Genomic DNA, 21,792 nt, shown 5'->3' with positions numbered 1-21,792 from the left:
AAAGTAACACTGTGGCCCCCTCGCTTCTAATCAATACACTTGAAGGTGTCTCCATTGAGTTTGTTGATACGTATAAATACATAGGCTTCTGGCTGGACAGAAATCGTAATACTATTTACAGGTTTGCATGTCCCACCTCCTTGGCCTAGCTTGACCCACTCTATCATGCTGCTTTGAGATGTATGTCTAACTCAGGCTTCAGGACTCATCATTGCACACTGTACATCACAGTCTGGTCAGATGGTCCTCCCTTGCTATGTGCAGGATGCAGCATTGATATATTTTAATGTATAAGGCCATTTTGGGCAGGCTGCCTTTGTATTTATGCTCTTAAGTTTGTATCTGTTAATAACTCGTACAACCTCAGATCCAACAGTTGGTTACATTTTAAAATGTCACCTGTGTGGACTGAGGCTGGGAAAAGGGAGTTATTTTATTTTGCTCCTTGCTCTTGGATGACCTGCAGACTTGTCTCAAATTGGTCTCCCTCATTTCATTGTCCAGTTTTAAACCAAAATGGTCACAGGTCCTTATGTCATGCTGCTCCTGCCACAATGTACAACATGACTGTTACATTACATAACAGGCTAGTATTCTGTATAGTATACACAGTATAGTATAGTATACAGAAAAAGATGTTCCGGTACTATTGGCTGGTATTCTGTTCTGTATAGTATATACAGTATACAGAACAAGATGTCCAGGTTCTATTTTGTTAGCTTGTTCTATCTTTTCCCTCCTAACTTAAGACTTCAAGCCTTTGTGGAGGCCACACATTCCAATGCTTAAACAGTTTGTAGATTGCAGACTGTACTTACAGTATTTCATTGTGAGTGTGTGTGTACTGTATATGTCCAAGTTCATTTTCATCTGATCTTATTGTTACAATACATTTTATTCATGGTCATGTGTTTTGTTTATTCATTTTCGTCACCTTCATGAAACAAAAGTCATGTTTTTGCACTGTGACATGTTAATCATTTATTGTTCGTGGATGCAAAGTAAACTTTGTTTGTTTTACAAAATAGGGCACTTAAGATTTGAGTTGTTTTGTGTCTGCCCTAGTGTGTGTGTTTTACTCCATTACTTTGCATTCCTGATTTTTGCAAAACATTTGATTTATGGTATGTTTTTATTTATTCATATGGTCATGTTCATGTTCATGAAAAAGGATATATATGTTTTGCTCTGCAACATGTTTTGCTGGTGCTGTTGAAATAAACGAGTTACTTAGCTCTTCAACTTGTAAATAAGTGTCTGTCTCTATTTCTCAACTTACACAATGCAGTGGTGGCCTAAAGGTTAGAGAAGCAAGCTTGTTACGGGAAGGTTGTCGGTTCAAACCCCGAGTCCGGCAGGATCAATCTGGGTGGGGAAAGTGAAAAGGCAGCGCTTGCCCCTCCCTCATTACCACCACTGAGGTGCCCTTGGGCAAGGCCATTAACCCCAACTGCTCCAGTGGAGCTGATCAGTGGCCAGCAGATCAGACTGGTTGTACTGGTCAGCTTCCAGTTATGAATGTGTGTGAATGTGAACAAGACACTCCTGAAAAAGAGCATTGCTCTGAGACTCCCCTGAATAAAAAGGTTAAACAGTATTTTATACTGTGTATATATACTGTGTGTGTATATATGTATACACACATATATATACACATGTATATATATGCATAATTCATGTATTCATTCAAGACTACACACACACACACACACACACACACACACACACACACACACACACACACACACACACACACACACACACACACACACACACACACACACACACACACACACACACACACCATAGAATTTGGTATTACAATGAGAAAAAACTAGAAAGTATTAAGAATGTATTACATTTAATCTTGATATTCATGTGCTGTATCTTATAACATGTCAATGTAATACGAGTGCATTTTAAAAATCAATTTGCTCATTCCAGTCACAGAAATTATTTTCGACATCTTTCATCATTGAAAACATTCATAGATTCGGTGAGAATCAATTTGGCACAATTTGGCAAAAAATAAAAAATCTCTTTAGTACAAGATGCATTGCTGTTTTTAAAGCTTGGATTTGCGTGGTCCGGAGGGACTGATGGAGGCGTAGTGAGCCAGCAGACGGTCAGCCTCCCTCCAGCCGGACAGCAGGGCTCCGTGGACGGTGGAGAAGTAGCAGGAGTGAGTCGCCTCTCCGGCAAACAACACCTGCAAGGCCTGCTGGGATACAGCAAGCAGTCAGTCAAAAGAAACAACACCTGCAAGGCCTGCTGGGATACAGCAAGCAGTCAGTCAAAAGGGGACAGGGGCCTCACTTTGTTCTATCTGTTTGTGACTAAACAAAATATCTGGGTCACTTTATTACAGATCAAATACCTGATGATGATGACAAGTACAGACAGCACCATATGTTATATGCACAAGCTAACACCTTAAGGAAATTCTATTTATGTTCAGACCGTGATAAGATTAATCTCTTCAGAGCTCACTGCATATATATATATATATACATACTGCCCCCTTGTGGGTGAATTTAAAAAAAGCATGCATCCACAAGCTTCAGGTTGCTTATGACGACTGTTTGCAGATATTGCTTAAAAAGAACAGGTGGAGTAGGCCTAGTGCAAGTGACTTGTTCAAACAGGTGGAGTAGGCCTAGTGCAAGTGACTTGTTCAAACAAGTGGAGTAGGCCTAGTGAAAGTGACTTGTTCAAACAGGTGGAGTAGGCCTAGTGCAAGTGACTTGTTCAAACAGGTGGAGTAGGCCTAGTGCAAGTGACTTGTTCAAACAGGTGGAGTAGGCCTTGTGCAAGTGACTTGTTCAAACAGGTGGAGTAGGCCTAGTGCAAGTGACTTGTTCAAACAGGTGGAGTAGGCCTAGTGCAAGTGACTTGTTCAAACAGGTGGAGTAGGCCTAGTGCAAGTGACTTGTTCAAACAGGTGGAGTAGGCCTAGTGCAAGTGACTTGTTCAAACAGGTGGAGTAGGCCGAGTGAAAGTGACTTGTTCAAACAGGTGGAGTAGGCCTAGTGCAAGTGACTTGTTCTGCAAGGCAGGAGTCAACAGTTTTCAGGCACTGTTGAGAAATCTGATGTACAAATGTATCTGTCGACTGAATGTCTCAGAGAAATCTATTATCATACTGCTGACTAATCCTGGTTTTCGTGCTGTGCGATACCAGTCTCAAGTGGAAATATTGCTACATATTGCCTTTTATAGCCTTAGTTTTATAATGTTGTATGTTTTGTTTTCAATTTATTTATGCTGTTTACTCCTAAAACCAGAGATGAACGATGAGTCGACTACGATACACAGTGGTTTGGATAGTCGACTAGTCTGTGAAAGCCCTAGTGCGTGAGTGTGTGTACCTGAGAAGGTGCACCCTTTGCAGGCAGAGGTTCCCTCAAGTTGTCCAGGTCCTGCGCTGAACAGCCCCTTCCTGGGTAGCTGTAGGATCCACAGGTCCAGGGGTCGTGAAACCACTGGGAGCGCAGGATTCTCCTCGGTGTGATGGTGGGGTTTCCTAAACACACACAGTTACTTTACAACAACAGGTGTCTGACAGGTGACAATGCTTCAAAGATCAAGGCTCAGAAACATCACTACAAAATGGAAGGATCCTATCCACCTTATTTCTAGCTGCCATGATGCCTGATGGGTGCTTCTTCCGCTTCCGGTGTAATAGACTGTTTTACAGTCTAAGGTTTTAACTTGACAAAAAAAACGTCTATGAGGATTTTACAGCAGAGCCATTCTGCTCTACAGCCGTGTCGTTCGGGTGCTGGGATAACATAATGCATTGTGGGTAGTCGGCTACTGTGGCTAATGCGTAATAGTTCCTTTACATGACAGTAAAACGCCACTGAATGACCAAATTGATTTAACTTTTAACCATTTCGAGTAACACTGTTTCCATACGGACCCCCAGCGTTGGTTAGTTGTTTATAACGTGACTATATTTATAACGTACTCCAGTTTCCGGTTTATAATTCGGGTCTGCAGCCAGAGTATAACAAAGGAAATGGCAAGCTGCAACAATAAGTCACGTTAAACCGGACCTTGTACCCACAATTATCTTTTACAGTGGGGCATTCAAAAATAAGGTGGATAGATTCTGTCAAGCATTGTGCTGTCACTGAGTATCGTGTCCCCCCCCCCCTTCCCCCTGCTGCCCCGGGCACTACCCCCTCTGCCCCCCCCCCCCCCTTCCCCCTGCTGCCCCGGGCACTACCCCCTCTGCTGATCTGGTGAGGGCCATAGACACACACACGCTTCCTCCGATACATGCAGTTGCCACCTGCTTCTTTTCACCTGATGGCGGGCAGCTTCACCAGCAGGACGTAGCGCGTGGGAGGATCACGCTATTGCCACCAGTTCCCTTCCGCACCGAACAGACCCCCCGACCGACCAGAGGAGGCGCTAGTGCAGCGACCAGGACATGTTTTTGCTGTTGTTGTTGTTTTTTTACACAGAAGGGTTTTCGACTCACCTGTGAATCTTCGGATGAGCTGCGTGACTGCGAGTGTGACTTCCTGTTCAGGCAGCGTCTCCATATACTCTGACTCGTGACCAGCGATCCAGCCACAGAGAACGTGGCCGTACCTGAGTGCAGACATCAATAATAAGATGAGGAGTTGCACAAGGTAATCCCCCCCCCCCCCCCCCATTGTACTAGGCCAATTCCCCCTGCCAAGCTGTCTCGATCATTGCTCCAGCCGGTCTGCCAATCTGGGAAGAGTTGTAGACTAGCACATGCTTCCTCCGATACATGTGCAGTCGCCAGCCGCTTCACTGGCAGGACAACTTGTAGCTCGTGGGTGCCCCCCCGCACAGCAGAGGTTTGACTCCGTAACTCTTATCTATGCCGTCATTTGTTTGATATTTTTCTGGAAATAGAACAGAAACAAGCGAGGGAGGCATCAGAGTCTCTTGTGGTTCCTGACCTTTCAGAGGGTTTGAGAACAGTGAAGCCAAACATCTTCTTTATCCAGGATCTCTGTATATCTGACACCTGGTCCACCATATTCTCCTGGACAGAGATAAGAGATGAAACAGACAGTTCAAATGTGGGGAGAAATCAGATTTGAACATGCATACTAGAGATGCATCTTAACGCGTCCGGCCACACTACACACCTCGTCCTCCCACACCAGGAAAATGACTTCACAGTCAGCATCCCACCACGGGGAGTCAAACTCCACAAAGATTTTGTTATTCGTTCCAAAACCAAGTCTCTGGATGGAGTGCAGCTTGTGTAGCGGGAGAGGCGGACGGAACAGGGTGGAATGGTGCTTCTTTAGGTATCCTGAGCAAACAGAAGAGAACAGAACAGATAGAACAGAACATTAGAGAACAGAACAGAACAGATAGAACAGAACATTAGAGAACAGAATAGAACAGAACATTAGAGAACAGAACTAGTTTCTGCTCACACTGAGTACACACTGTATAGCAGTGGTTCTCAAGGTGGGATCGAGGGACGACCAGGGGTCCTTTAGTCAAGTTTACATGTTAAACTTCACCATATAAGAATGTATAAGGATGAATATTTTGATCATAGTTTCACTGTTATCTTTCTGCCTAAAATACAGTTGTGGAAAAATCTGTACAAAATTGCATGTGATAAAACTATTCTCAGATTTGTGTTTGAGTTAGAGAAAATCTGATCAGATGGGGGTCCACGGCCTAGGCAGGGCATTCACGACAACTACTGCATTTTAGTAGTGGACTACTCCCAAAAGGTAGTGGACTAGTCACGCGAGATATCTCTTTTTCCCCCCACCCAATGAAAACGATCAATTCTCATCATGGTCTCAAAAACAGCCAAAGGGTTAACTAATGTAGGCGGGACAAACCTATAGAACGGTATGTGAAATAGCAGAGTCCTGATTGGCTCTATAGAAGGGTATATGATATAGCAGAGTCCTGATTGGCTCTATAGACGGGTATGTGATATAGCAGAGTCCTGATTGGCTCTATAGAAGGGTATGTGAAATAGCAGAGTCCTGATTGGCTCTATAGAAGGGTATGTGATATAGCAGAGTCCTGATTGGCTCTATAGAAGGGTATGTGATATAGCAGAGTCCTGATTGGCTCTATAGAAGGGTATGTGAAATAGCAGAGTCCTGATTGGCTCTATAGAAGGGTATGTGAAATAGCAGAGTCCTGATTGGCTCTATAGAAGGGTATGTGAAATAGCAGAGTCCTGATTGGCTCTATAGAAGGGTATGTGAAATAGCAGAGACCTGATTGGCTCTATAGAAGGGTATGTGAAATAGCAGAGTCCTGATTGGCTCTATAGAAGGGTATGTGATATAGCAGAGTCCTGATTGGCTCAGAGAGGCTGCTTACAAATGAGCCGCTAAACCCCCGCGACTTGTCTAAAGATACCAACTGGTTGACTGCAGTAACAACATCGAGGGCAGTCTTTCCCTCTCTAAATACCTTCAATTTGGTTTATTTAACATGGCATAATGTAAGAAAATGATTGTTCAATTAAATCTATGTTCAACGTATTTATTTATATTGTTTATTCCTAAAACCACAGATGAACGATTAGTTGACTATGATGCAGTGTTGACTAGTGGTTTTGAAAGTCGACTAGTCTGTGAAACCCCTACCGTGGCCCAAATGTGTTTAAATTCATATGAAAAATGTTGAGATAGGTACAGCCTGAGTAAAGCATCCATTCCAGCAACTGATATACCCTTGAACTTTGAAGAGACCTCATAAACTTTATATATTCCAATGGTATAAAATAGAGATGGGCCGATACCGATACTGGTATCGGTACTTGGCGCCGATACCGTACTCATGTACTCGTATCGGTATCGGGAGAACGTTCCGATACTCTGGCCCGAGTACTGTGTAATTTACAATTAATATAAAAACTCAGAGAGTTACAGAGAGAATTACAGAGAGTGACTACTAAGCATTTATTTGACTGTTTACTATTATTTAACATACTGTTGTACTCAATTCTGTTTTGGGTTTTGGCTGTGCTGGTGTGTGCTGCTTAAAGAAGGTAAAGAAACTGTAAACAAATAAACAGTATCTTAAGAATCAGCAGTGTTATTATTTTCATTGTGGTAATTGAACATTACAGTATCATTAAAAGTACAAGGCATGACAATGAAACGAAATTGGGGGAAAAAAGGGGGTAAAAATAAGTGGTTACTCAACAAAAACAAAAAGTACTCGTATCGGTACTCGGTATCGGCGAGTACCCAAAATTAAGTATTCGTACTCGTACTCGGTCTGAAAAAAATGGTATCGGCCCATCTCTAGTATAAAACACAATGACAATATGTTTGTGACGTGAGTCTACCTAGAGGCACGGTGACAATAACATGGTCAGCAGCGATCCTCTCGCCGTCGACACATTCAACCATCGCAGGGTCTCCCCCCCTCTCTGTCACAGGGTCTCCCCCCCTCTCTGTCACAGGGTCTCCCCCCCCGTCTGTCACAGGGTCTCCCCCCCTCTCTGTCACAGGGTCTCCCCCCCTCTCTGTGCTGCTCCAGTGGACACAGCACACCGGCCGGCTGTAGGTCACCACATCACTGGGGAGCTCCGACATCAAGCCCTTTATGATGCCTTCATAGCCTCTGCAAGGAAAGAAAGGTCATGTCTCACTCAAGCCAGCTTGTGCCAGTTATTTGGTGGTGTGTGCAGTGGTGGAAAGAGTCAAATATCCTACTCAAGTGTAAGTATTATTACGTGTGAAAATATACTTAAAGGAACAGCTCACCCTAAAATCCAAAATACATATATTCCCTCTCACCTGTAGTGCTATTTATCGTCATCGTTTTGTGTTAGTTGCCTGAGTTTTGGAGATATCGTCCGCAGAGTTTCTGCCTTCTCTCTAATACAATGGAATTGGATGGCACTCGGCTTGTGGTGCTCAAAGTGCCAAAGAAATACATTTGATAAACTCAACAGCAATGTCTCTTTCCAGAAATCATGACCCCGTTACTCAAGATAATCCACAGACCTTGTTATGAGCAGTTTCATGTAGGAACTATTTTCTTTTGACCAAACTACACCCGCTAGCTATAGCTAGTTCCTTCATGAGACTGCAAAAGAAAATAGTTCCTACATGAAACTGCTCACAACAAAGTCTGTGCATTATCTTGAGTAACCGGGTCATGATTTCTGGAAAGAGACAATGCTGTTGAGTTTTTCAAAAAAAAAATGTTGGTGCTTCGAGCACCACAAGCCGAGTGCCATCCAGTTCCATTGTATTGGAGAGAAGGCAGAAACTCTGCGGTCGATATCCCCAAAACTCAGGCAACTAACACAAAACGATATAGATGGATAAATAGCACTACAGGTGAGAGGGAATATATGTATTTGGGATTTTAGGGTGAGCTGTCCCTTTAAGTAAAAGTAAAAGTAAAAAAAAAATATATGCAATTCTAACAGGATGACAGGGCAAAGTTAAAATTAGATCATTTTAAGTGGAAAATATTTTTGTTTGTACAAACAACATAATAATCACTGTGAATGGCTCCACAATTGGCCAATTTACAATGTTCTAGTTTCCGTTGCTTATGGAGAACCACAAGATGTGTACTCTATAATGGATGTGATTTAAAATGTAGTGAAGTTATACTTCAATAAAGGTCTACTACAGTAATGTAATTGGTATAATTACTATAGTATAGACCAGGGGTTTTCAAAGTCTGAGACTGTGGGCCTCCCCTCAGACAAAGCGTTTGGGATAAAGCCCCCACTTCCAGTTTACTCGCTTACCGTAATTTTGCTAAATTCCTGGACGCCTATGGGATCATGATTATGTTTTTTTTAATCAATTTTATCCCAATTGATCTCAACAATTGAGACAAGATAGCTTCAGACTATAAAAAAGGTCCGTCTGAAGGCATTTATTTGTTTGACTCTGGGAAAATGCCAAAAACAGTCAAATTCCCCAGCATACTGTATGTCTGAACTATATCTTTAACCAAATCACACACATTTAGGCTATTCTGTGATATCCTTTTGATAACTACTGTAATAACTAATGCCATATGTTTTCACTTCCATTCACTGAGCCTCCCCTGAAACTGTGCGGTGCCCCTCTGGGGAGGCTCGCTCCCCACTTTGAAAACCTCTGGTATGGACGGTTTTCACGGAATTGTCAGTCCTGTCTTTATTGTACTAGAAAACACTGCAACAGGAAGTGAGCAGGGGTTCATTTTAGAATGTTTATTTATGTCGTGCACAGAAAAGCGAACCTAGCAAGATCACTAGATCTACACGCCCGCCCTCGCCCGTTCAACTGGCAGTCTGGCACGCGTGAAGCAATTGTGCGCCACGCGGAATGATGACATAGTGTGTGTGTGTGTGTGTGTGTGTAGGGGTGGTACTGACCCAGGGAATGTATAGTGTGTGTGTGTGTGTGTGTGTGTGTGTGTGTGTGTGTGTGTGTGTGTGTAGGGGTGGTACTAACCCAGGGAATGTATAGTGTGTGTGTGTGTGTGTGTGTGTGTGTGTGTGTGTGTGTGTGTGTGTGTGTGTGTGTGTGTGTGTGTGTGTGTGTGTAGGGGTGGTACTGACCCAGGGAATGTGCAGTCCAGTCCCGGCAGACACTTGTACATGCCATAGCCACCCAGCCCCACCTCCTGCATGCTAGCTGAGCTGTGCATGCAGCACTCCACCTTCAACATGTTCGTGATGAGACAGAGCCGCAGCGTCCTGGTGCACGCATCCTCGTCTTTCCAACGCTCTGCTGCTCGCAGCGGGGCCTGCACGTGTACACACACACACACACGCACACACGCATGCACACATGTGTACACACGCACACACACACACATACGGACACGCGCGCACACACACACACACACACACACACACACACAGAGACAAACACACACGCACATGTGCAAGCAAGCAAATATTATTTTCTTCCAAGACACACCAGGTAAGGGACACCTTTTCGGTCACTGGGAACAATATACCTGTGTCCGTATGTACTCTCCCACGCTGGCAAATGGTTCTCCTCCTTGACTCTCAAAAGCTGAGCTTTCTTCCAGCAGCTCAGCAAACAGCTCCATCACAGGAGTCATGTCCTCAGCTCTCAGCTTCTGACCTGCAGAGGAACATGTGTTCAGGCCTACCGATTACTACACCAGTCATCAATCTTTCTTTCTTTATATAAAAGGGCGTAAGTGGATTCTGTCTGTCTGTTTCTCTGTTTCAATTTTTTGTCCCACAGTGGATGATGTCATCAGTGATGGTCACTCGAGCAATTGTGATGTCACTGATGATGTCACAATGTCTATGACATGCGAAGTTGAGCAATAAGTGCGCTGAGTGATGTCACTCGAGCACTGTGAGTGATGTCATGAGTGATGCGAAGTTGAGCAATTGTGCAGTGCGCATGCCAATAGGAAACTCATGCATAACTATGACAGTCTTGAAACAGGCTTATGACATATAAAAACAAGATGTTGGGATCAGGGTTAAGGCCATTCATGAATTGAATTGAGAATCTATGGTAAATTCCAATTCAACTCCTGGAATTGGACTGTCACCCAGCTGTAGGAAAAAATAAAATAAAAAAATATAAAATAAACGTTAAGGTGCTAAACTTTCACAGAGATTTCACAGAATTGATTTTAATTAACATTAACATTCTTGAAATTCCAATTCAATCCAATTTCTGTTTCCTCTAGGGTTTTCCATTCCAATTGAATTTCAATTGCTCAGTTGAATTGGAATGTATTTTGTTGCATTCAATTTGTATTGGGAAGTAGGAATATCCCAGTGGAGTGACATCACACCTGAGTTAACCGCGTTGCAGTAAAACAGTTGGGAAACCAGCCAGGGTTAGCTCTAGGCAGGCTAGACATTGTTAGCAATAGCAGTTGATAATGCATTATGGGGTATTATTTTGCGCAAACCCCGTGGAGAGGAGGAGCAACTTGAAACTAGGGTTGTCAAAAGTATCGATAGTATCGATAAAAGTCAATACTAAAAATTGTAAACGGATACAATACTCATTTGCAACTGTATCAATATCAGCAGTGCTTTCTCATAATGAAAAATCAAACATACCACTGATTTCTCCCTCCCTGCCATTGGTTGGTATCTTTTGCTTCAATGAGTTCAAAGTGTTCTGATAGGCTGATGACTAGAGCAGGTGTAATCTGCTGTGTTATGATAGGCTGATGACTAGAGCAGGTGTAATCTGCTGTGTTTCTGATAGGCTGATGACTAGAGCAGGTGTAATCTGCTGTGTTATGATAGGCTGATGACTAGAGCAGGTGTAATCTGCTGTGTTTCTGATAGGCTGATGACGAGAACAGGTGTAATCTGCTGTGTTATGATAGGCTGATGACTAGAGCAGGTGTAATCTGCTGTGTTTCTGATAGGCTGATGACGAGAACAGGTGTAATCTGCTGTGTTGTGATAGGCTGATGACTAGAGCAGGTGTAATCTGCTGTGTTATGATAGGCTGATGACGAGAACAGGTGTTATCTGCTGTGTAAGGTCAAAGTTTTTAACGAGTTTTATCAGGCCTAGATTATGGAGAAGTGTCCATCTGTCTTTGTTTATTTTTTAAGCCTCTTGATGTGTTGTTGTCATCCCGCCGCGTGGTATCGAAAATAGTATCGAGTATCGATATTTTCCTGGGTATCGGTATCGAAGTAGAAATTCTAGTATTGTGACATCCCTACTTGAAACAGTGTGTTTACTACAGCAGCTGCAGCAGAACTGTGTGAACTCTGTGTTGAGCGTAGAGTGATTCAAGATTCAAGATTCAAGATTTATTAACACATTGACTGCCAGCCGTTTTTTTTTTGCTGTAGGTAGCTTTTGCCAAGCCGTTTTTTGAGGATTCTGGCTCATTTTACAAGAGCCGAGGATTCTTTTCTGCTTGGAGTTTGTCAACACAAAGTTCACAAAAGTACTAATAGAATGTGTGCTTTCTCTGTCTAAAAGAGTTAGTTTGTAGAGTTAGTAGTTATGTAGATATTAGCCGTTGAGTACAGCATGGTTTTAGCGTCTGAGAGTGAAAGCTGAGATAATCGCAGTTTTGTGAAATTCAATCAAACAGGCAGAACAGTCACTTTAACCATTTATTTTTGGCATCAGTGAGAGATCAGACATCCAAACAATATAGTTCCGAACGCCCTCTCCTTCAACTCCTCCCTCCGTGGGCGTGTCTAGTGGCTTTCAGCCTGCGTTTGTCACAAGCGAGTGCTCTGCTGCTGCTGCTGCTGCTGCGAGTTTGAGCAGCCTCCCTCCCTGGCAGCGAGTTTGAGCAGCCTCCCTCCCTGGCAGCGAGTGTGGATAGGTCTCACTCGTCTCTTGGGTTTGAGAGCCCCGATGAAGCCCCGTGCGACTCTAGGCTTTATGCTGCCCACCCAGTCCATTTCTGGAACCCCCCACCGCAGCAGCGCGAAAGCGTCCCCGCCTACAGTATGAGAATGAGGCTCGTTCGTTTCTGACTGTAAAATCGCCAAGCCATTTCCTTGAGAATGGAGGAAGCAGCCGCGGGAGGCGGCTGCTTTTGGTTGACTTTCTCTCTGTCGGGAGAGGACCGTCGCCACCTAGCTGGTCGGTAAAATAGATTATACACATTCAATACTTCCAATATCTCCATAGGAGACGCGGGGGGCATTGATCCACGTAGCACCGTCAAAAAAAAAAAAACGATTTTTTTTTTGACGTATTAATACGTCAGTGGCAGTGAACGTGTTAAGTGTCCCAAAAGGGCAAATTGGATTGCAAAAAGCGTAGTACTATGCGTAGTGATATGGAGCAGGCAGCAGAGCGGCTGTGAGCAACAGAGCAGGTGGAAAGGATAATAAACAGCGTATTACTACAGCTTTCACTACTGCTGAAGCGGAGAGCTGCCATCTGGGATGTTGAGGTCGGGGCTGGTGAGGATCCTAGCAAACATTGCACCTTCGTGCTCCAATGTTTTCCTGGGGTCAGAGGAATTATCAGTAGTTAACGAGTTTAAATACTTAGGCGTGATGCTGGACTCCAATTTAACGTTCAGCAATCACATTAAAATGATCTCCAAAAAAATTAAATTCCACCTGTATAATTTCAGACAAATAAGGAGCTGTCTGTCCACAGACGCTGCGTTTTTATTTTTACACTCAATGATCCTTTCGCATCTGAACTATTGTATAACTAGCTGGTCGCTGACAGGAGTAACCATCCTCAAACCAGCCGAACTACTCTATAAAAAAGCTCTGAAAATACTAGATAAAAAACCCTTTTCTCATCACCACTGCCATATCATACGTAAATATGGCATGCTAACTTTTGAGAACTTTAGAAATTTCACCTCTGCCTGTCTAGTATACAAAGTTCTACATGGACTGGCGCCGCCTCCTCTTGCTGACTTTATTAAATATCGTGCGACCGCCAATTCGACCCGTGTCACCCGGGCCATTACGAACAAGGTCTGTGAGGTCCCCTTTAGAAAAACCTCCTTTAGTCAGAGGACCCTATCCTTCATGGGAAGCACTCTCTGGAATAATCTACCTCCCTCGATCAGAGAATGCCCGAGTCTCGCCACCTTCAAAGGCCAGCTGAAAATATGGCTCAGATCAAACCAACAATGTGATCACAATTAACATTTGCCATGTTTTGCAGCATGCTCTGTGTGTTTTATTTATTTTATTCATTCTAGGTTTTACTAACCTTTTATACTATTAATTTTTTTTTTTTTTTTTTTGGTATTATTAACTGTGTGTTTTAATCATTTCTGGTTTTACTAACTTTCTGTACTTTTAATCTTTGTTGTATTATTAATTTTTCTTTCGCTTTCATGATTACACCAACCTGCCATGGGACTACAGGTGGAAACTAGCCCTTGGGCTACAACCTGACATATTTACTGTACGGCTGTACTGTTCATCAATGTGTAAAGTCCCATTCTTTAAATAAATGAATCTGAATCTGAATCTAGTTCCCAATACAAGTGGAATGTGCTATTTAACCCCAATCCTGGTCATACGTGTTCTGCATCTGGTGACCTGAGCTGCTGAACCAGTTGGGGAGCCAGGGAGGATGGCCTCCGATGTCCAGGGCCTGGTTCTCTGGGGTGAGGGCCGCTGGTTCTAGGAGGCCGTAATGGCGGGCCAGGCGGAACACTGGGTTCTCCTCAGATGGACCATGGATCCAGTTCGCCCCGACCTCAATGATGTTCTTACCTGCAATAGAGGAAGACAAGAAAGCATTATGGAACACAGGACACCAGTGACGGAGGGAGGCGGGAGCGACCACAAAATGGCTGTCTCCATCTCACCTTCAACACATAAGGAGCATGTGGTTGCAGAGAAAATAAAGTTTATTGTAGTCTGTTAGGTTTATGATAGGGTTATTATCACAGTGTCATTATAATGATATCTTCCACATTTATCTCTCAGGCACATGCTTTGCAGTGGACAGAGGTCTGTCATTTGAGAGGGCCTGTAAAATCACACTGTAGAGACAATTAGAACAGTTTGAGTTCAGAGTTCAGAGAGTTTGGTGGTTGTTTTCAATGCAAACACCCAACAGGCTTTATACAGAGAACACGTTGCATCGTGTCAGGACTAAACAAAATTGAGAAGGGAGCTCCTTGAATTTTACAAAAGTAGTATTTAATCCCGAAGTAATATATTCGTGTACACAGCAGTGTTACAGACAGAATATATCTTCAAAGGGGTACACGGGCAAACAAAACGCTACGCGCGTTTCAACCACACTGGGTCTTCATCAGGCTGGAATAGCTGGGCGTCGGCCACCGCACCTGAGTATAAAAGACATACGTGGCACAGTTCAGAGGCAATGACGTGAGGTGGGCAGTACTACTTAACCTGTTTCTTATAGTATATCTTCCCCTGTTACTCTGTCTCCCTCCTCCCCCCCCCCCCCCTTTTTCCCACAGGACGGCATTGACTTTGCTTATAGGCTATGTCATTTTTCCCTATAGCCTATATAGGCCATCTGTACTGTTTGCTCATAGCCTTCTCTGCAGTAATGTATATATCCTCTGCTTGTGTTTACACCCTTATTGTGCTTATTTATGTTGTTACTCTATGTGAGTGTGTGTTGCTTTATGATGGCCCTACCTACAGTATGATGTCTTAGTACTGCCCACCTCACGTCATTGCCTCTGAACTGTGCCACGTATGTCTTTTATACTCAGGTGCGGTGGCCGACGCCCAGCTATTCCAGCCTGATGAAGACCCAGTGTGGTTGAAACGCGCGTAGCGTTTTGTTTGCCCGTGTACCCCTTTGAAGATATATTCTGTCTGTAACACTGCTGTGTACACGAATATATTACTTCGGGATTAAATACTACTTTTGTAAAATTCAAGGAGCTCCCTTCTCAATTTTGTTTAGTACTTTGCCTGCTGAGCTGCCTTGGTCCACAACTCTGTGCTCCCTCATCGTGTCAGGACTGCCATTTAGTTACAGTTAATGGTCAGGACCACTGACATACAGTTGCAGTCAATGGTCAGGACTCAGGACCACTAACATATACACAGTCAACGGTCAGGACCACACTGACACAGTCAATGGTCAGGACTCAGGACCACTGATGCAGTTACAGTCAATGGTCAGGACCACTGACTTACAGTTACATTCAATGCTCAGGACTCAGGACCACTGACATACAGTTACAGTCAATGCTCAGGACTCAGGACCACTGACATCCAGTTACAGTCAATGGTCAGGACCACTGACATACAGTTACAGTCAATGCTCAGGACTCAGGACCACTGACATACAGTTACAGTCAATGGTCAGGACCACTGACATACAGTTACAGTCAATGGTCAGGACCACTGACATACCGTTACAGTCAATGGTCAGGACTACTGACATACAGTTACAGTCAATGGTCAATGGTCAGGACCACTGGCATACAGTTACAGTCAAAAGTCAATGGTCAGGACCACTGACATACAGTTACAGTCAATGGTCAGGACCACTGACATACAGTTACAGTCAATGGTCAGGACCACTGACATACAGTTACAGTCAATGGTCAGGACCACTGGCATACAGTTACAGTCAATGGTCAGGACCACTGGCATACAGTTACAGTCAATGGTCAGGACCACTGGCATACAGTTACAGTCAATGCTCAGGACTCAGGGCCACTGACATACAGTTACAGTCAATGGTCAGGACCACTGGCATACAGTTACAGTCAATGGTCAGGAGTCAGGACCACTGGCAGACAGTTACAGTCAATGGTCAGGACCACTGGCATACAGTTACAGTCAATGGTCAGGAGTCAGGACCACTGGCATACAGTTACAGTCCCTCCTCAGGGGAAACAGTCTGGTACTACTAATTTCGCTCACCCATTCTGCCTGTTTTGATCCTTCCTCCACTTCTGTCAGTTGCTTCAAGAATCCGCACATTGCGAAATCCACTCTTCAAAAGCCGCTGCGCCGCCGCGATACCTGCTATCCCGCATCCTATTATAACTATCTGAGAGTCCAGACGCTGTCGTAAAACCATGTTGTCTCGCGCTGATACAGAAGACCAAAACTCCGGCAGACACACCGTCAACAAGACAGTAGCATAGATCTTCTATTACTATATGGGTCACTGCAGGCTCCGCCAATTCTCACAAATGGTAGCTGCACTATGGTCTGGACCGTCTGGACTGTGCAATGCGCACTGTCAGTGTGACAGATACAGGAAGGAACAGCGCCTGTGCACTTCTTCTTCTTCTCCTTCTCCTCTTCTTCTTTGCATTTTTTGGCAGATTGCAATTTAATTATTAAGGAGCATACCGCCACCTACTGTACCGGAGTATGCAATACAGGATCACATTTTTTCTTACCTCAGTCTATGAAATAAATTAAATAAAAGAAAGAGGATTAAGATTGCCAGAAAAATAATCATAAAAAAGAAGAAAGATTTAAATGATCTCAATTAATTCTTTCAAATAATTAATTATATTATATACTTAACTCCTCTTGCTGCATTTCCAAGTACGGTCCCTCCAGTGAAGCTTGGCTTAGCTTTCTTTTTTATCTTTTTTCTTTTAATTAAAGGTAGTCATTTACAACATCATGGCAACATTCCAGTTAACATACAAGGCACATTAGTAACAAAGATAAGTACAACATGTATGACAGGGGGAAAAAATCCAAGAAATGACCCAAATTGAGATGAAAAAATATGCGCCGAAAATCACCGAGTTTGCATCCCTGATATTAGTCGAACAGAATGTGCATTTTTATGTTTCATATTCAATGCTTTCATAGCTGTGGTCTCGGATTCACGCGAGATCTCGAGATCTCTACGCAGCGATGTTTTGACCTGTTGCATGCCGGGATTGCCTAGTTTGAAATTCTGCCTCTGATCTGACACAGTACAGTTGGACTTCGGATAGCTAACGCTACATCGATGCAGATTCGTTATTAGCTTAGAAATTTAAACTTTGTCGAGTTAAAAAGAAATTGTGGGCATAAATTAAGAGTATAGAAGCAGCCAAAACTCAACTCTGGAGTGGGGGGAGTCGGTCTGGACCCAGGCAACACTATACCACTGCACACAGTCATCTTGGTGCTGATAAAATAACTCATGTTGTGTGTTGTTGAGTGATGCTGAACAGGCTTCCACAACTTTCCCATATTTACAACAGAACAGCAGGCAGAGCAGCAACAGCTCAGTCCATTCGTACAGTTGCCAACATGGGTTTTCTATTGTGTTAGCAAGGACACAGTGAAAAAGCACGGCTGCTGCATCTATCCATTTAACATTTCCAGAGTGTCCACCAATGAGCTGCCCATGCTGCAGTGCTTCACGGCCCCACTGTTGCTATGGTAACTGCAGACAGTGACGCTCCGTGGTGCTCCGTGGTGCCGGTGTGAATCATGTTTTATTCTGTGTGCAAACCAAGTGTTTTTCCTGAAAAATGACCTAAACAAGAGTTAGTGACTTTCTTACATTGTTTCAAGCACCCTGTCTTCTTCTGTGGGTAACATCGGTTGCCGCTGACCTTTAACCCTTTGTGCATTAATTATTTAAGAACTACTATGTGGGCAAAGTGTGTCTGTTTTTCTAATTTAATGTGGGAAAATGATAGAATTGTTGCTGCTGGAAAATCATCCTCTGGCAACCCTTTACAATAAGGGTACACATTAATTAACTAATGTGTCTAGTACTTTACTAATAGCCTAGTGTTCAAGGTTGAGGCATGAAGTCACTGAGGTATAGGTTAAGGTTAGAGCAAGCTTACGGTTAAGGCTGGTTAAGGCTTAATGCTTATATTCATGCTGAATAAATACAACAATTACACAAACCCTTTTTCTAACGGAATGGACATGCAAAGAAATCAAGAGTCAATTGTAGGACATTTTACTATCTCCATGAAAAATGTATGATAGAATTTGGGCAATCTTTTTGTACTCCAACACAAACCTGGTTGTGTGTGATTCCCCACTGTATCCAGTAGGTGTCAGTAAAACGTCGCCTTCAGTTCTTGTACAATGAATCTCTATTATGGCTCTGACTGAGTGGGACAAGTTGAATGCGCCCTTGTCACTTTGCCACATCACACTGTAACGGTGTCGGTGTGGAATATTTCTCCACCACATACACCCAAAGCAAGTGTGTCTCTCCGCGAAGCAGTCCACACCGTCGAATACTCATTCAGCTGATGGAGGGGGCGAGCGGGCGTGCGGCTGGGTCCAGTGGGCGAAAGTATTGAAGAGGCGAGGAGGGCGGGCCACCTGTGACGGCCAGATCGGCACTGTCTGTCTGTCGACTGCGAGAAACACACAGACACTACTGACTGTGTCAGTACTAACTGTACTACTACTGTCAGACAGTATCGTGTGTCAGTGCGTCTGCCTGCCTGCCTGTGGGCAAAGTCCACTTGGATCATCGAGGAGCGCAAGGCAACATCGATATCCTCTCTCGCTTCAAGAAACCTCCACGTTTCAGGTAAGACACTGAACATTAATACGCTATTAAACCCCAACGCAACGAAAAATCACCGTAGCTACTGGAGCGGACGCGTACAGCTCATTTTAGAGTTGACAGTGTAGGATCGCATTCTTCTGTTTCTCGTTGAGAGATTTCTCTCTCTCTCTCTTTCTCTCTCTCTCTTTCTCTCTTGCTTTGGCTACCTGCTGTGCTCACCTGCTGGCCGATGTGAATCGCCTACAGACAATAGCCTACAGGTGAGGTGACAGACAGACAGACAGACAGACAGACAGACAGACAGACAGACAGTGCCTAAATTACAACTCTTAACCCAACAAAACGATTCATTAATTGGAAGGCTTAAGTGGCCATAATTGAATCCAGACTAAGGCAGTGCCGTGTGCATAAGTCATTATTGGTGTCAGATGAGTAATCAGTCTGGTCAGATTCACATGAACTGATGGTGGTTGTAGGTCTGATGTAATCATGATGACCTCGGGTTTGTTGTTGTAGGCCCTGCCCACCTTCTGATTGTGAAACTGATGTGAAGTTTGGACTCGGATGAATGCTTTTATGAAAATACAGTTGATTTCCTGAAAAAGCAAGACACTATACAGTATACGTGCAATATGGATATTGCACTTATATGCTCAAATCCTGTTCATTTTGCCCTGTGTTTCACCATTCTTCTAAAAGCAGTGGTTCTCAAATGGGGGTCCAGGGACCCCCAGGGGTCCTTGGGGGACCGTGGGACAAAATCCTATCAAATGGGGGTCCGTGGTATAATCGTTGTCGGTTTAGGGGTCCCTTCATGTGAAAACATTCGGGAACCACTGTTCTAAAGTATTTCCAACACACTGCACGCACTGCACTGCTTTTTCTCCTCTGTCGCATTGTGAACAATCAGTGCAAAGCCAGTGTAAAGAGAGGCCAGTGTTGTGCTCCCAGGCCACTCCGGTACGCTGTGAAAGGCTGTGTGAAGCAGTAAAGACCATACAGCTCAAAAACAAAGTTGACTTGCATGGAACACAGATAGCCTACAGTTCAGTCTCTGGTTAGCTTCCCCTTTGTCTGTCAGGAACAAGAGTGTCATAAAGTCCGCTTGTCTCTCAGAGAACAGTTCAATGACTTTGACTGTCATCTTTTCTACCATTTTGTAAACAGACACACACACACACACACACACACACACACACACACGCACACACACACACACACACCCTACAACAACAAAAAGTATTTTGTGGCCCAGTGTTGTCTGTTGATGGAGCTGTCCCAGCCCTGCTCCGATCTCTTCTATTCTGCCCAGGTCTATAGACACTTTATAATTGCCGCCTGATCAAATCCATTTCTGTGTGTGTGTGTGTGTGTGTGTGTGTGTGTGTGTGTGTGTGTGTGTGTGTGTGTGTGCGCGTGTGTGTGTGTGTGTGCGTGCTCTCACAGTCTGGACTGCTGTGTCCACTGGCCAATTAACAATGTAAAGCCTCTGCGTTTAGGGGGGGTCCAGGGTACTCAGTCAGCGGAACCATCAGGACGGTTGGATTTTAGACAATTTAAGAAATGTGACAATTATTATTATTAGCACTTCCACTTGGCTCCGCTCTTCTGCACTCGTTTGCCTCTCATTCGCTGCCCTTTCTGCCTTCCTCTCTCTATATTCCTTCATCCTTCTGTCATGAAAGCGTTTCATTTTTAAATGGACTCTCAGGATGAGCAGGACCCGACTCGACTGGCTGAAGACGGGATTTACTCCCCGCCAACAGCCCAATTTTAGAGTTATTTCAACTCAGCCTGATATGAAGATTTCACATAAATGAGCCATAACGAGCTCCTCATAACGAGCTCCTCAGCACACCTCTAACTTTGATATCCTCCGACAGGCCTCTGGAGAGGGGGCACACATCCTGACAGATAGGGCTGCAGCTAACAATTATTTTATCACAGCAGTGCTTTTTCTCTGAATGAAAAATCAAACCTACTACAGATTTGACCCTCCCTATCATTGGTGGGTATCTGTTGCTTCAACAAGCTCAGAGTGTGCTGATAGGCTAGTGACTCAAGCAGGGGTAAACCGCTGTGTTCTGATAGGCTGATGACTAGAGCAGGGGTAAACCGCTGTGTGCTGATAGGCTAGTGACTCAAGCAGGGGTAAACCGCTGTGTGCTGATAGGCTAGTGACTCAAGCAGGGGTAAACCGCTGTGTTGTGATAGGCTAGTGACTCAAGCAGGGGTAAACCGCTGTGTGCTGATAGGCTAGTGACTCAAGCAGGGGTAAACCACTGTGTGCTGATAGGCTAGTGACTCAAGCAGGGGTAAACCGCTGTGTGCTGATAGGCTAGTGACTCAAGCAGGGGTAAACCGCTGTGTGCTGATAGGCTAGTGACTCAAGCAGGGGTAAACCGCTGTGTTCTGATAGGCTAGTGACTCAAGCAGGGGTAAACCGCTGTGTGCTGATAGGCTAGTGACTCAAGCAGGGGTAAACCGCTGTGTGCTGATAGGCTAGTGACTCAAGCAGGGGTAAACCGCTGTGTTATGATAGGCTAGTGACTCAAGCAGGGGTAAACCGCTGTGTGCTGATAGGCTAGTGACTCAAGCAGGGGTAAACCGCTGTGTGCTGATAGGCTAGTGACTCAAGCAGGGGTAAACCGCTGTGTGCTGATAGGCTAGTGACTCAAGCAGGGGTAAACCGCTGTGTGCTGATAGGCTAGTGACTCAAGCAGGGGTAAACCGCTGTGTAAGTGCAAAGATTTGAATTGAGTGTTGTCGGGCCTAGATTATGGAGATGTGTGCATCTGCCCGTCCATCTGTCTTTGTTTACGTTTCTTTTTATGCTTCCTGATGTGTTGTCCCGCATAGTATCGGGACAACCTTACCTGTGGATGTCC

General features: G+C 44.2%; 1 protein-coding gene across 1 annotated transcript; it reads right to left on the bottom strand.

Annotated features, from left to right (window-relative positions):
• Window positions 1-1,883: 1,883 nt before the first annotated feature.
• Window positions 1,884-16,643, bottom strand: paox (polyamine oxidase). Its single transcript, XM_083658044.1, has 10 exons — window positions 16,327-16,643; window positions 14,002-14,178; window positions 9,961-10,091; window positions 9,557-9,744; window positions 7,328-7,605; window positions 5,136-5,305; window positions 4,944-5,029; window positions 4,490-4,602; window positions 3,369-3,523; window positions 1,884-2,218 (listed from the first exon to the last, which is right to left on the bottom strand). Exons 1-10 carry the CDS (start codon window positions 16,484-16,486, stop codon window positions 2,066-2,068), a joined length of 1,611 nt encoding a protein of 536 aa, XP_083514170.1. The 5' UTR covers window positions 16,487-16,643; the 3' UTR covers window positions 1,884-2,065.
• Window positions 16,644-21,792: the final 5,149 nt, after the last annotated feature.

Source organism: Poromitra crassiceps (assembly GCF_964638095.1).
Source record: "Poromitra crassiceps genome assembly, chromosome: 22".
Lineage (NCBI taxonomy): Eukaryota > Metazoa > Chordata > Actinopteri > Beryciformes > Melamphaidae > Poromitra > Poromitra crassiceps.
This window is presented reverse-complemented; position numbering and strand designations above follow the sequence as displayed.